The sequence below is a fragment of the Fusarium musae genome, chromosome 11, assembly GCF_019915245.1.
Source record: "Fusarium musae strain F31 chromosome 11, whole genome shotgun sequence".
Taxonomy (NCBI): Eukaryota; Fungi; Ascomycota; class Sordariomycetes; order Hypocreales; family Nectriaceae; genus Fusarium; species Fusarium musae.
Genome location: NC_058397.1, coordinates 355,283 through 370,199, shown reverse-complemented (window position 1 = coordinate 370,199; position 14,917 = coordinate 355,283). Strand labels below are relative to the sequence as shown.

Genomic DNA, 14,917 nt, shown 5'->3' with positions numbered 1-14,917 from the left:
ATTTGTGGGTGAACTAGAACGAAGGCTTGGAGATATAATACTCACGGATGACCTTCCAGTTGAACTTCCCACTGAAGTCGATACTGTCTAGCAGCTCTGCTTCGGGCCTGATATTGCCAAATTTTCCCAATTCGACACCCGTTGGAGTGGCAGTAGCAGACGTGCCTTTGTGCCGGCTCACATTGACATGGAGAAAGCCTCTACTGTCCTGTCTCGTGTGGACTTCGAAGAGACTATTCAAGCTCCTATCGAAGCCGGGTAGTTCGTCGAAATAGGGTGCCTTGGTGAGCTTTCCCTCTGTGTTATAGCTCCATCCATGATATCGACAGCCAAGCACCGTTGCGGTACCAGACTGCTTCCTAGCGACCGGGAAGGCCCTGTGCCTACAGACATTGTGGAACGACCGCACTACCATATCCTTGCCCAAGATCATGAGAATGCGAAAGCCAGCAACATCATAGACCACGTAGTCGCCGGGGGATCGAAAACGTCCGCGGTGGCTCACGCAAATCCACGTCTATCAGCGAGATCAGACTTGAACGGCGGATAGTGATGAGCTTCTGGGAATCTTACCTGGCTGAAGATTGCTCGCCGCTCAAGTTGGAATCGAGTGGGATACGACCACCACCCCTCAGGGAGATCAAAGTTTCCGTGTTCTGGAACTGGCGTACGAGACGATTGTCGTTGGAGATATCGCCAGAAATGAAGAACTAGGGACGTGACAAGCACGCTCGTGGTGCCCAAGATCATCAACGAGATCATCGCGAGGAGCACCCGGGGCATCACAATGTGATATCAGAAGTGAAAAAATGTAAATATGTTTCACAGGGAGGCAACAATATTTAGCACGTTAGGAAGTACGCCGAATCAGTGGGACCCATCCTTATGACTACCAGTCTCGTGTGTGTTTCCTCTATCAGGCAATGAAGAGAACTCAATCGAGCTATTTACACGTATGTACCGCGGGCTCAGGAGCAGCATATCAAGTCAAAGAATAAATTGCCTTTTGAAGAAACTCAACAGTACAATCTATGATATCACTGGGTTGGAGTTATGAAGATAATGCATGTTGCGTATAAAATTTCCTGATCTGGAATAGCGTAGGGTAGGTTTCCGGCAGCGACCGTCGACTTAGATAAAGCTCAAAGACAAGCATTCCTAATTTCCTACAATAGAAACTCTAATGAGTCTGTTATCATTTAAAAATAAGAACATCCTCTTGGAAGTCCCAAGGCATCATTTAAATTATCGCTATTTATAATCCATAATGACTGACTGGGATGTTACTCTGCCCGCTTCCTGGTACACCAGCACTGGCATTTACAATCTTGAGAGGCGGGCGATTTTTCTCAAGGCAAGTTCAGGAGGGACAAAAATCTCTGATCACAAAGCTAATGATTGTATTTCAGTCCTGGGTTCTTCTAGGTGCCGTAACCAAGTTTCCCGACACCAACGTCAACTATGAGCACGAGCTGGCTCAAATCGACTTCATCGTCCGTCGCGAAACTGAAGATTGGAAGAGCATTACAATCACCAAGAAACGCGATGTAAGCACAAGGCAAATATAATCTACAGAAGCCAGCTTATCATGTAGGGTACCATTATGCGATCGCACCTCACTCCAAACGGTCTTCTTTTTTTGACACTGTCTGACGAGACCTGCTCCTTTGAAGAGTTCTTCCCCGGTTTCGAGGATGCAACTGCGCATGCTGACTTCACTGACCTTCCGCTAAGACGGCCCCTCACCTACACTTCTCAGAATAATTGGAAGGCCACTGTTGATGCCTACCAAGAATGTCTCCATTGCGCATACGCGCACCCGGAGTTTGCAAAGACATTCAAGCCCGCGGGTTACAAAGTCATAAATAAGCACAATTACTCGCAGCATATGGCTACTGCCACTGATGCTGACGATGGCCTATTCTTTTTCCTTTTCCCCAATTGCTCTTTGAGCTTGTATGCTGGGGGTTTGACGTGCTGGCGCATTAATCCATCTGAGATACCTTGTCAGGCCCGCATGGAGTTTGATTACTATCACAAGGCTCCTGCTGGGAGTGATGAGTTTGAGAAGTGGTATGACTTCACGCGAAACGTTGCCGTTGAGGATATTGAGCTTTGCGAAAAGACTCAGGCAAATCTTAATGTTGGTATCTACTCCGAAGGTCTGCTGAATCCACTAAAAGAGAATGGTGTTATCTGTAAGTGCACTCTAGTGCTCAATTGTTCCTTTCTCATACTAATGGTTATGTCTTGACAGATTTCCATAGTCACATACTCGAGTTGTGCTCAGCTCAGATGGAAAAAGACGAGACTACGCAGTCCACAGTAAAGCCATCCGGGGAACGCCAACTGCCCTTCTACAAGGATCTGATGGGCTACTGAGAGCGATTGTAGGGGTCTAATCTACTTATTTATTACTGGTTATCTATCTAAAGTATGCGAGACGCGGCGGTATTCTATCTCTGACTTTGCAATCCGTTCTCCAAATTGTTCTCGTATCGAAACGTGATATCCGTCTTGACCCCAATCCTCCCGTTGGGCATAACCAACACCTCCTCACTACTATTATCATCCAACCCATTCTTGATATTCGTCTCAAACGTACTCTTGGGCGCACCAGTACCGGAATTACTACCACCCTGGAGCTCAAGAGGCATCTGTTTGAAGCCAGATAGCTTACGACTGCTGGACATGCCAGAGCTGCCGAGCAGACGGGGCGCGTATTTCTTGGCAATGGCTTTGTAGGAGGGGATCGAGGCTGCAAGGATGCCGATGTTGGTCTCGATTACGGACCAGTACATGGCGTCGGAGATGACCCAGGTTGAATCGGAGGAGCTGAGCATTTTCGGGATGTAGGTTATTCGGATGATGGAGGAAACGCAGGCGCTGTTGACGTTAGTAGGTGGACGATTGGCAGCGACAATGGATGCTTACAAGAGTCCGAGACCGAGAATGATGGCCAGACTGATCTTTTGTCGTCGGGGAACACGAAGCCTCGCCACCAGTGGGATTGGCAACGTGTACGTTAAGATATCCGTGAAGATATTGACAGCGGCATTGGCCAAGTAGAAAGCATTGATGTCAACGCACTTCTTATCCTCCGGCAAGATCGTGATATCGTAGGCGGCTGGGACAGGCGAACATTGGAAGATGCAAGCCAAAACATTCGCACCGGCCTGGCATCCAACAACGCCCATCATCACGAAGGCCGCCTTGCGCAGCATCTTATCGCCGAGTCGTGTATAGAGTGCAAGCACTGAGATCTTGATGAAGCCGAGGCAGGCATTGTAGAAGATGGAAGATAGCCAGACGATCTGGAGGTAGGCGATGAAGTTGTCGGTGCCGCGTTTGATCACGTCTTCGTAGTGACTACCGAGGCCATGTTGAACGGCTGCAAAGGTTAGCGACGGTCAGTAGGTAAATGACAGTGAACTTACAGGCTATTGTGCAGCCGATGAAGGACCACGATAAGATCTTGTGTCTGTCAGTACCTGCATATACAGCCGTGAAAACATCAAACTTACGGCTCCAACGCAAATCAAGTCTGCAACAGTTAGCAAAACACCAATAAGTGGACCGGCGTACTCACAGTCATCAACCCCAAGCGACCTAACGATAAACGTCCTCGCCCACAATCTCAAAACAACAGCACAGAAACTAATGACGGCAAAACAAATAGCCACAGAATTAACCGTCGAGCCCTGGGATTCAGTCATGGCTGCAAAGACAAACGAAAAAGAATTGCACGAGTCCGAAAAACCTCAGCTGATGCAGAATCTTGGGCGGGTTAAATGGAAGAATCCATCGAATCTCAACTGAGACAAGCAGATGGCCTTTCATTACAGCTGATTGATTAAATCGTAGGTGCCATGCCAATCGTTTACCATTCTGTAACGGAAGCACAGACGTGAATGCCTCGCCTCGCCAAGCGACTGAAGATCTTACTGACTCCATCGCTAGCCCTGGTGAAAGACGAGGAGTTTTTCAGGGGAAATTCATATATCAGATATCATTATTCGTCTTGGAACCAACAATGCCCCCATTGTGAGTGGAGATGCGTGTGATGATTGACACTCAGGTAAGAATGATTGGATGCTAGGGTACTCGGATAAATGGTCCGGTTGTCTGTGCAAGGATCATGACGACTGGTGGTTATAGTAAAGTCAGACTAACCCCCCTAACTTAGGCCAGATAGTCCCCCTACTAGCGCAAGAAAAGCAGGTCAGAAAATCTAATATCTAGATTATCCTTTAATTAATTTAATTAGCTATAATTTATAAAGTATAATCTAGCTTAAAGCCCTCTCCCTTAGGACCTTTTATTTTCCTTTTTTTTACCTTTCTTATTATATTAATTTATACCTTATTAGTAGATTATATATAATATAAATATATAATAAATATACTATCTTTTAATATCTTTCTAAGCTTTAAAATTACTTTATTAAGGTAAAATATATTAAATCTTATTAAAAATAATATAATTATATATAATAAAATATAAGCCTTATAGTAGTTACTTTAACTTAAAAACCTTAATATCTTTAAAAAGGAAATATCTTATATATATTTTTAATAGCTAATATCCCTTAAATATATTACTAATATATTTAAAATATATCTAATATATATAAATAACTTAATATATATATACTTATATTATTAAACCCTTTTAACTTAAGTAAATATAGTAATAAGGAAAATATAATTAAAGTAAAGAGTCTTATATTTATAAAGACTATACTAGTATAGCCTATAAATATAGTAAATAGTATTACTTATATTATTAAGTAAGTAAGCTTAAAAAGTAAAGAGATAAAAAGACTATTTAAGTAAGTTAATAGGTTATTAACTATATATTACTTATATATTACTAATATATATTAGATTCTTTATAATACTATTTATATAAAAAGTAGTTCTTTTTAACTTACTATATACTTAGCTTTTTTATAAGATATAAAATACTTATACTAGAAGTATTAATATATAAATATTAAGGCCTATATATATACTAATAGGTAGCTATAAGAATTTAAGTACTTTAAAATTATATATTATTATTAAGAGATATATATATTTATTAATAAGGCTAATATTAAGGTAAATCCTAGAAAAAAAGTAATTAGGTATATATTATTTATTAAAATATAATATATTACTAATATATTTAGATAGATTTCTGCTATTATTAATAATTATAATACCTTTCTTATATATAAAAATATAGTTAGTAGTTAAATAGGAATATACTAACTTTAATTTTATAAGTTAGAGATTAAAGTAAGTCTTTATTAAGTAGATTATTAATATATTATTAATATATAGCTAATAGATTGCTTTAGTTAGTTAGTAGATTTTATTAGTAAAGTATTTAATACTATAACTATAAGTATTAAAATAGGTATTAATATATAATTATCCCTAATAACTTTTAAAAGTATAGGTTAATATTTAAGAATTACCTAAATTCCCTTTAATTAGATATACTAGACTTAACTTTTTATTATATTACTATTAATATAGTTACTTAAAAATAAAAGAAGTATAGTAAGTACCTTAATAATAAATAGTAGTTATATTTATAATATATTACTAATATATTATTATTAGATTTTAAATATATTTTATCTAGTTTTAGCCTAATAAGGTATATATAATATAAAGTAGAATTTAAAATATAGATACTTATTAATACTAATAAGCCTTATATTATTCTTACTTTATATAGTAAATATAGGTATTTACTACTGCCCCTTTTAAGGATTCTTACTTAACTTAAAGTAGACCTTAAGGCTATATTATAAAGTCTTAGATTAAAACTAAGTATATTATATATATATTAATAATTAATTAATAATCTATTACTAATATACTTTTAATAGATTAATAGCTATAATTTACTAGTATTAGAGACCTGCTTAATTATTATAGTAAAAGGTCTTTAATATCTATTTATAAAAGCCTTATAAATTATAGTAAGCTATAAGAGCTATTTTATTATTATATAATTATATACTTTCTTATAAGGTAATCTTAACTTAGTTTTAAGTATAAATACTATATAAACTATTATATAAATAGTAGATTAATAAGTTATAGCTAATATATTATAGCTATATTATTAATAAATTATAGTATATTAAGATTTATTTTAATAATAGCCTTAATTATTTTATAGTATATTTTTATAAGTAATAAGTAGAGGTATTTTATAGAGATAAGGTTATATTATTTTAGGTAAATATAAACTATAAGTATATTACTAGTTTAAAAGATAAGGAAGTAATCTAAGGCTAGTAAAGTAAGTAAGTAAATATATATAAGTTTTCTATAGTACCTTACTAATATATTACTAATATATTAATAAGCTATTCCCCTTATATAAGCTATTATAAATTACTAGTCTATAATTATATATAAAAATATATATAAATATATATTTAAATTCTTTTAATTAAAGTATAATATTAAGGTTTAGTAATAGTATATAAATAATTATAAAGCTAGTATTTATAGTATAATAGTTAATTAAAACTAAGGAAATATTATTAATATATATTATAAGTATATTATAAAAATATACTAAATGTATTTTATAAGTTTTAGTAACTACTTTATTAGTATTAATCTAACTTTTTTAAGTAATTAGTAATTTTATATTAGGTACTATATATATCTTTATTTAGTTTACTTTAAAAGAGGTATAAGTAAGTATTTAAATTATATTAAAAATACATTTATAATAAATAACTAATTATATATATATAAATTAAAAATTAAAATAATAAGGACTTTTAAGTAATATTAATCTATATTACTTAATAATATTACTTCTATTAGCTAAAAGTAAAGTAATCTATTAAAAGATTTATAATACTCTTTTAACTTATATAATATTAATATATTAATAATATATTCTATATAGCTTATATATTCTTTAAGTTATCCTTATATTAAAGAGTAGGTTACTTATAAGTAGAATTTAATTATTATAGTAAAGTTAAATTACTTATACTTATTAATAACCTAATTATAATAGTAAAAGCTTAATAGAAATAGTAATATTATTAAAAAGCTTTATAATAAATTATATTAAGGAAGTAAGTAATACTTATTATTTATTAAGATTATTATAAGGTAAAGTCTTAATATATTACCTATATATTATATATCTAATATATATATTTTAATAATACTATTAAAGATCTTAAGTTAATTAATTAGTATTTTACCTATATTAACTATAAGGCTTTAATTAGCTACCTTAATAATACTATTACTAGTAAATAATAGTAAAATAATTAAAAAAACTATAAGTTATTATAAATATATTTATAATATATTACTAACTTTTATATAATAAAGGCTATAAATTAAATTAAAGCTTTAACTTAAAGAGTAACTTTTTAACTTAAAAGAACTAAATACCTTAGTATATTAAATAGTAATTACCTTTATAATCCTTTTTATTAAGAATAACTTCTATTATATTATCTAGAGTTTTATAATATATAATATATATATAATATATTTATAATATAATACTAATTATTTACTTAATAACTTTAGTATACTATAGTATTAGAGCCTTAAAGTAATAGATACCTTTACTATAAAGTATTAAATATAAAAAGAAAAAATAATAATTATAAAATTAAAATTAAAAAGACTCTAAGCCTAGGTATAAGGGTAAAGAAGATATATATAATATATTATTAATATAATACTAATTATTTACTATTAAAAATAATCTAAATACTTATTAAAACTAGATATAGTAATAAGATTATAAATATAAGGCTATATTACTTATAGTAATACTAAAAATAAAGATATTTAAAAAGTAAATTTAATTAAAGATAATTATTAATATATTATTAATATATTAATATTAGATTATTAAACTATTATCTAGATTAGTATTACTTTTAAAAAATTTTTACTTTATTACTAAATTATTAAATTATTTATAATATATTACTTTATAATATATTACTTATATATTAATAATTACTTAATAATAGTAATCTTTATATCTTAGGCCTTTTTAATCTCCTCTTTCTTAAGGTATAATAAAGTAAAATTAATATATTATTTTTAAATATTATAGCTTTAATTAAGTTAGTCTAGTATATATTTATCTAGGATATATTAGTAATATATTATTAATATAATATTAAGGATTTATTACTATACTTATACTTACTATAGCTAAAGTAAGTATCCTTATTAGCCTTTATACCCTTAGACTTTTTATACTTTATTTTTATAATATAAAGATTAGCTTATAATATATTAGTAACTATTTAGCTATTAATTATTAAGTAACTTATATTACTTTTTTTATAAATACCTTTTTTACTTAACTTATATTTAAAAAGATTAAAGTTTTTATTTAAATTATTTATATTTAAGTTATTTTCTATAATTTTAAATAAAAGCTAAGTATATTAGTAATATATTAGTAATATATTTATAGTATATATATTAGTAAGTAGCTTATTAACTAACGTATTAAAGATATTATTAATTTAAAAAAGTAAGTTAGTATTTTATAAGTATTTAAAATATATTATAAATTACTTACTAATTTAAGTAGGATATTTTTAAGGCTAAACTTCTCCTTAAGCTTAATAATAGTAAGTACTTCTTTTACTAATTTAGCTTTAGCTACTAATTTCTTTAACTATTTAGCTATAATCTTATTATAATTAAAGTTAAGAAAGATCTAGATATATTAGTAATATATAGCTAATATATTATAAATAACTTATTAATAAAGCTTTAATTATTATTTCTTTTATTATTAATTCCTTTACTAATTTATTATTAAGGCTAGTAAGGGTTATAGATAGCTTAAAAAGAGGGAAGGCAGGTATAAGTATAAAAGATATAGGTAAGGTAGGTATAGGTATAAAAGGTATAAGTAAGGCAGATATAAATATAAAGAGCTTAAGTAAGGTAAATATAAGTATAAAAAGGTTAAGTAAAGTAAGTTTAGGCTATATAAATATATTAGCTATACTTTAATAATATATTAATAATAACTTATAATAGCCTTTTTCTTAAGCTTAAGCTTAAGTTTAAGCTTACTTTATTATATTATATTAGTAATTATTTATTAATATAATAAATATAACTTATAGGCTTATACCTTTTTAATTTAATATACTTAAGCTTATTATTATCCTTAAACTAAAAGGGAAGAGCTATATAATAGTCTTTAGTATTAAACTTATAAAATATATTACCTTAAGATCTATTAATAATATATTAAATATATATTAATAATATATAGTTTACCTTATTATTAATAACTTTAAAGGCAGATTTAATAGAAACTACTATTAAGCTACTAGAAATAATAATTTAAGTAATATTACTTTTAGCCTAAGATTAAGCTATAGCTACCTTATACTTTTAAAGAGATATAATAAAAAGTTTATTATTTTTAATTACTTTCTCTTATATAATATATTAATTATATATTAATAATATATTATTAATAGTTTATTATACTATTTTATAAGGCACCTTAAATATAAATAACTTATTATTATCTAGAAGCTTTACTTAAGTAAGAAACTTAATATAATACTTTAATAAATAGTTAGTATTTATAATATATAGCTAATATATAAGAAATATATTTAGAAAAACTTACTAGTAAAATACTTATACTTAAGATTAGTTAATATATTACTATAGGCATTACTAACCTAAAGGTTTAGTCTACTATATAAACTATTTTATAAGAAATAACTATTTTTAATATAAGTAACTAGGTTTTATAGCAGATACTTTTAAAGCTATATATTATTAATAAATATATAAGATATTATTAATATATTAATAATAAGACTTATATTAGTATAAAGTATACCTAGCTTTAAAATAGGATTATATTTTATATAATAGAATACTTTACTAAAAGGGATAAAGAAAATATTAATATTTTAAGATATATTAGTAATATATTAATAATATATTAATAGTATATATAATCTTAAATTACTTAAAGTAAGGCTACTATTTACTTTTACTATTAATACCTATAATATACTTAAAGTATATAAGTAACTATATAAAGGTAAGTATTTATATAAATATAATTAAATAGAAAGGAATAGAAAATATAAAAGTAATATATTAATAATAAATTATAAATATATTATATTACTAATTTATTCTAAGGTCTATATTATAAAGAAAGAAAGATAAAAAAAAAAGGAAAGTATAACTTATAAATTAAAGATATAAAGCTAGACTATACTCTATAAATTATAGCTAATTAGATTAATTAAAAGATAGTCTAGATATTAGATTTTCTAACCTGCTTTTCTCGCGCTAGCAGGGGGACCATCTAGCCTAAGTCAGGGGGGTCAGTCCAACTTTACCACATCCACTGACGACTGTGGACCTCGGGTTCTCATTTCCAGAGCGTTTTCCCCGCCCACTTGGTGTTGTTTCCTCTCTTAGACTTTTCTGCTACTGAGGTTAGAGACAACGGCCCGGTGGGAGCTAAGTGTTAGTCTACCGGTTCTCTTCAGCGTGTCTTACGCTAATTATCGCCTTGTCATACTGCCTTCCTACTTTCGTATTTCATGCCGTGGATCATTTGGTAGAGTCCACTTCGTTTATAACCTGTTTCCTCATGAGAATCTGTCATCTTTCCTCAACTGTGGATCCAAGCAAACAAGGCACTTGAACCAACATGTTCTCCACAATGAGACAAACATCAGATCATCCAAGAGTCTGCATGGAATGTCTCGCCAGTGGAAAAGAAGTAGAAGGATCGTTAAACTTCTCCATCACCCAGAATCTCGGGAACACTGTTGTGGTATCACCGTTACATTGCCCCCAATGTTCACATGCGAGTATCTTGAGTGACCGCTGAAGTGGAGAGGATTTAATATCTCAGCCGCGTATGGCGATTTTGGTAGCAGATCTTGGCGAATGTGGGTAAGACCAGGATCAGAAATTTTACCACGGCTCGGGAACTCTTATACTGGCCAATGGCTAACAAGGATTGCTCAGCATTCTCAGGTAAGTCGTCAAGCGCGCATAAACAATTCTTGGATCTCCAGCGGGTTGATCATCCGAGATGTGAGCCGTTACATTAAAAAATCCACTATGCTGCATGTTGCATAACATGCAAAAGCAATCACGGGCCATTGAACATCCTTGGTTAATGATCGTCGAGTTGCGCAACTCGGTTATACAGGCTATGTAACAGCATGGGGAACCCGAGCCGTGTCGATCCCTCGTACATTATCGGGTTACGTCCCCTTTCATTGCTTATTTTCGCGTTCCCAACAATTGGTTCATCTTGTTTCCTGCAGACACAATGGCCGTGCTTAGCTTTGTGAACGTCGCCCTGTTGGGGGCTGGGTATATTGCTTTTTGCGCTTTGTGGCAGATTATTCGGTATCGCTTTTTTCATCCACTGCGCAAGTTTCCTGGGAATTTCTGGGGGAGTGTTACGAGGCTTTGGATCACGTATCATAATGTCAAGGCTGACGAGTGTGCGACGTTTCAAGACCTTCACAAGAAGCATGGTATGATTGCCCTGACCAGTGAATGATGAAGGTATTCACACTTTTCAGGACCGATCATCAGGATTACGCCTACAATGTTGCTCGTCAGCGACGCGACGCAGCTACCCAAGATTTACAACCGTCATGCAAACAAGTCAAAGCACTACATCACCGGAAGCTTTGGTAAAGATGAATCTCTCTTCAACATGCAAGATTCCGTCATGCACGCCAAGTACAGAAAGATTGCCGCGCCTCTCTACAGCTTAACCAACATCAAAAAGATGGAGCCCTTGATTGATTCCAACATTGAGAATTGGATGGCTCGGCTCCAACGCGAATTCGCGTCTACCAACAAACCCTTCGACTTTGCGCCTTGGGCTGTGTTCATGGCCTATGACATCATTTCAGAAGTTGGCTTTGGTGCCCCATTCGGGTTTGTCAAGGAGGGTAAGGATGTTGAAGGTCTTATCCAGGGCTTTCACGATGGTCTTACGCCCTTTGGTATCATGGCGAGGCTGCATCCTTTCACCAACTGGGTCAAGAGTACTTTTCTGGGCAAATACATGGTTGCCAGTCCTGAGCAGGATTCTGGTATTGGAACTTTGATGCGATTCCGCGATCGATTGATTGATCAGCGTTTCAAGGATATTGAGAATGGTGCGACAGACGGACGTGTTGACTTACTCCAAACGTAAGCTGGCTTGTTTCATATCTCGCGCTAAATGCTGACATAGATCTACAGGTTCATTGAGTCCAAGGATGAGGACGGCAATCCCCTGGACATCAACTACATCAAGGCTGAGATTCTTCTTGTCCTTCTCGCCGGCGCTGACACAACCGGAACCGCGTTCCAGGCCATGATGATCCACATTCTCACCAACCCATCTGTGTACAAGAAGCTCATGACTGAGCTTGATGACGCTACTCTCGCTGGTAAACTCTCCGAGATGCCTCAGTACGACGAAGTCGTCGAGAACTGCCCCTACTACATCGCCTGCGTCAAAGAAAGCATGCGTCTCAATCCCTCTGCACCAAACATCTTCCCCCGCATCGCTCCACCAGGCGGTCTCGAGATCTGCGGTCAATTCGTCCCCGGAGGTACAGAAGTGACTTGCAACCCATGGCTCGTGCATCGTGACCCGAACATCTACGGTGATGACGCCGAGATCTTCAAGCCTGAGCGTTGGTTAGATGAGGACAAGGCCAAGGTTTACAACAAGTACAGTATGGGCTTTGGTTATGGTGCTAGAGTGTGTCTAGGCCAGGATGTCGCGCGCATGGAGCTTTACAAGGGACCGCTACAGTTTTTGAGGAGCTTCAAGGTTGAATGGGTTGATGGGAAGAATAGAGGAACGTATGTTGTTAAGGGCGGTGTGAGTTACTTTGAGAACATGAACATTATGATCCAGAGACGAGAAGTCGTGGCATGAATTACATAGCTGCTAGAACTACAATCTCATCAAGCTCTCTACCCTCATAAGCCACCGAAATGTGCTACTCATCCTGTTCAACCCCACCATCTTCACCGAAGGAGCCCTCATGGTCGCACACCCGGCAACCACATTCCTTTACCTGAACAAATAGCGACTAAGTGTTATTTGCAGTGGAGACTTGTGGCTGAGAGGTTATTCCGGCAGAGAGAACCTAGTTGATCCCAGATAAAACATTTGAATGGGATAACAGTATCTCTAAGTGCATATTAATCTCAATTCTACGAGCCAGATGCTACGGTTTATGATACATAATGTACTACAATGCCTTGGCTAAGATAATACTGAACCATTTACTGGCACCGAGTAGTATCATTCTTTACAGGTAGGCCTTACCAGAACACTTGGAAAGGTTCACTGAGGGCACGGAAGAAAGGTGAATCACACCGTGGTGTTGATCAATTGTCTTTGAGTGAAGTATCCGATGATTGATAAGCCCTCAGGTTCACTCAACTCTACTACACCCCAGAGTCCATGCCCGCATCTTTCAATCCGTAAAGCTCCTTTAGTACATCCTTCTGCTCCCAGGAATAGATATCCCAGTGGCGAAGATCCACATGGCAGCAAGCGTACTCGCCGGATTTTCCAGCTTCGTTGAAAATGGTGTCCAATCCTGACTTGAGTGCAAACTCATCCTTGATCTTTCTACCACCAATTGTGACTTTGAAATAATCGACTCCTTCCACGCCTGTAAATGTCTCCATTTTGACGAGAGGCATCTTATCTTTTGGTTTGGCGATGTTGAGATAATTGAGTGTGTTTCTGTGTGTGCGTGTGTTTGAGTATGAGAATGGTATCTTGTCTTGGGGATCGTGTGATTGTCTTGTTGTCTTCTTGTCGAGAGTTTTTGGGAGAAAAATGCAATACTTATAGGGTGAATAAATGGAGGGATCATTCAGACACAAGAGTCAGTTGACGTGTCTCATCGGTGGCGTTGAAGCAACTGTGACAAGATTCTCTGCTGGATCAGTGATCCGACCAACGAGTGGATGTGTTATCGGCACCGCTTTACTCTGAGCCACTACTGTCGCGAAGCCTCAGAAGAAATTTCCGGGCGACTGAAGCAGAGTCTTCGAGATATATGTAACTGTTGTTTGAACTCGTGGCCTGGTTTCTTGTTTTGCTCTCAATCACCACTTGAGGACGGGACTTCCGTCAATGTTTCAGAGGCCTATAGAACTCGAGATCTCTGACTCAAAGCTTTGCTAGAACATGCGGAATCTACGTAGGGCACTGCCTCAGAAGCTCCGTCAGTTCAATCACACATCAGAGTCTAATTACAGTCACCAAATCAGGGGCAAATGACCGCACAGTGATTGCGTGGGCAGAGGTACTCAGGCTCATTTTGCACGTATAATACAACCTACCTCCCCATGTTTACTCCGCCTTCACCATTACCACTTCAACGAACAAGATCGAGTGTTACCAACGCAAACAATCACACTTCAGCCCATCACAAAACCACTATGGAACCAATCAATACAGACCACAAGAGAGTCGTTCCGCGCCGCCTCATTTCAGACACGGGTGACTTTTACCTGGGCCTAACAGATCTATGGCTATCTACCCAATGGTGGTTGGTCATGGTGTATGGAGACTACGAAAAACGATCAGATCATCGATGCACCCAGAGCAGAACCGGAAGATCTTGCGGTGGAGCTCCAGAAGATGGGGTTCATTGAGAAGGGAGCAGTTGGGGAGACGGCTGCGGGCCTGCGGCTACGCAGCCCGAGCAGGAAGATTGACCAGAAGGAGAGAAGCGATTCAAAAACAAGACTTATTCAAATATACAGTCGACGTGCCTCCTTTTCCTAGATTCGATACGAGTCCCAAAAATTTCTTCCTTTCATAATGTCAAGGATCAGCATCCATAAGAAAAGCCTATCTC

General features: G+C 34.5%; 4 protein-coding genes across 4 annotated transcripts; 2 read left to right on the top strand and 2 right to left on the bottom strand.

Annotated features, from left to right (window-relative positions):
• Positions 1-1,394: 1,394 nt before the first annotated feature.
• On the top strand, positions 1,395-2,382 carry J7337_013178 (uncharacterized protein; the record flags this gene model as incomplete). Its single annotated transcript, XM_044830674.1, has 3 exons — positions 1,395-1,547; positions 1,595-2,198; positions 2,291-2,382. The coding sequence occupies 3 exons, from the start codon at positions 1,395-1,397 to the stop codon at positions 2,380-2,382; spliced, it is 849 nt and encodes a 282-aa protein (XP_044673949.1).
• Positions 2,383-2,456: 74 nt separating this feature from the next.
• On the bottom strand, positions 2,457-3,716 carry J7337_013177 (uncharacterized protein; the record flags this gene model as incomplete). The annotated part of the gene is made up of 5 exons (XM_044830673.1): positions 2,457-2,886; positions 2,935-3,391; positions 3,438-3,474; positions 3,525-3,544; positions 3,590-3,716. The coding sequence occupies 5 exons, from the start codon at positions 3,714-3,716 to the stop codon at positions 2,457-2,459; spliced, it is 1,071 nt and encodes a 356-aa protein (XP_044673948.1).
• Positions 3,717-11,634: 7,918 nt separating this feature from the next.
• On the top strand, positions 11,635-12,969 carry J7337_013176 (uncharacterized protein; the record flags this gene model as incomplete). The annotated part of the gene is made up of 2 exons (XM_044830672.1): positions 11,635-12,230; positions 12,282-12,969. The coding sequence occupies 2 exons, from the start codon at positions 11,635-11,637 to the stop codon at positions 12,967-12,969; spliced, it is 1,284 nt and encodes a 427-aa protein (XP_044673947.1).
• Positions 12,970-13,322: 353 nt separating this feature from the next.
• J7337_013175 (uncharacterized protein) lies at positions 13,323-13,733 on the bottom strand (the record flags this gene model as incomplete). The annotated part of the gene is made up of 2 exons (XM_044830671.1): positions 13,323-13,325; positions 13,542-13,733. The coding sequence occupies 2 exons, from the start codon at positions 13,731-13,733 to the stop codon at positions 13,323-13,325; spliced, it is 195 nt and encodes a 64-aa protein (XP_044673946.1).
• Positions 13,734-14,917: the final 1,184 nt, after the last annotated feature.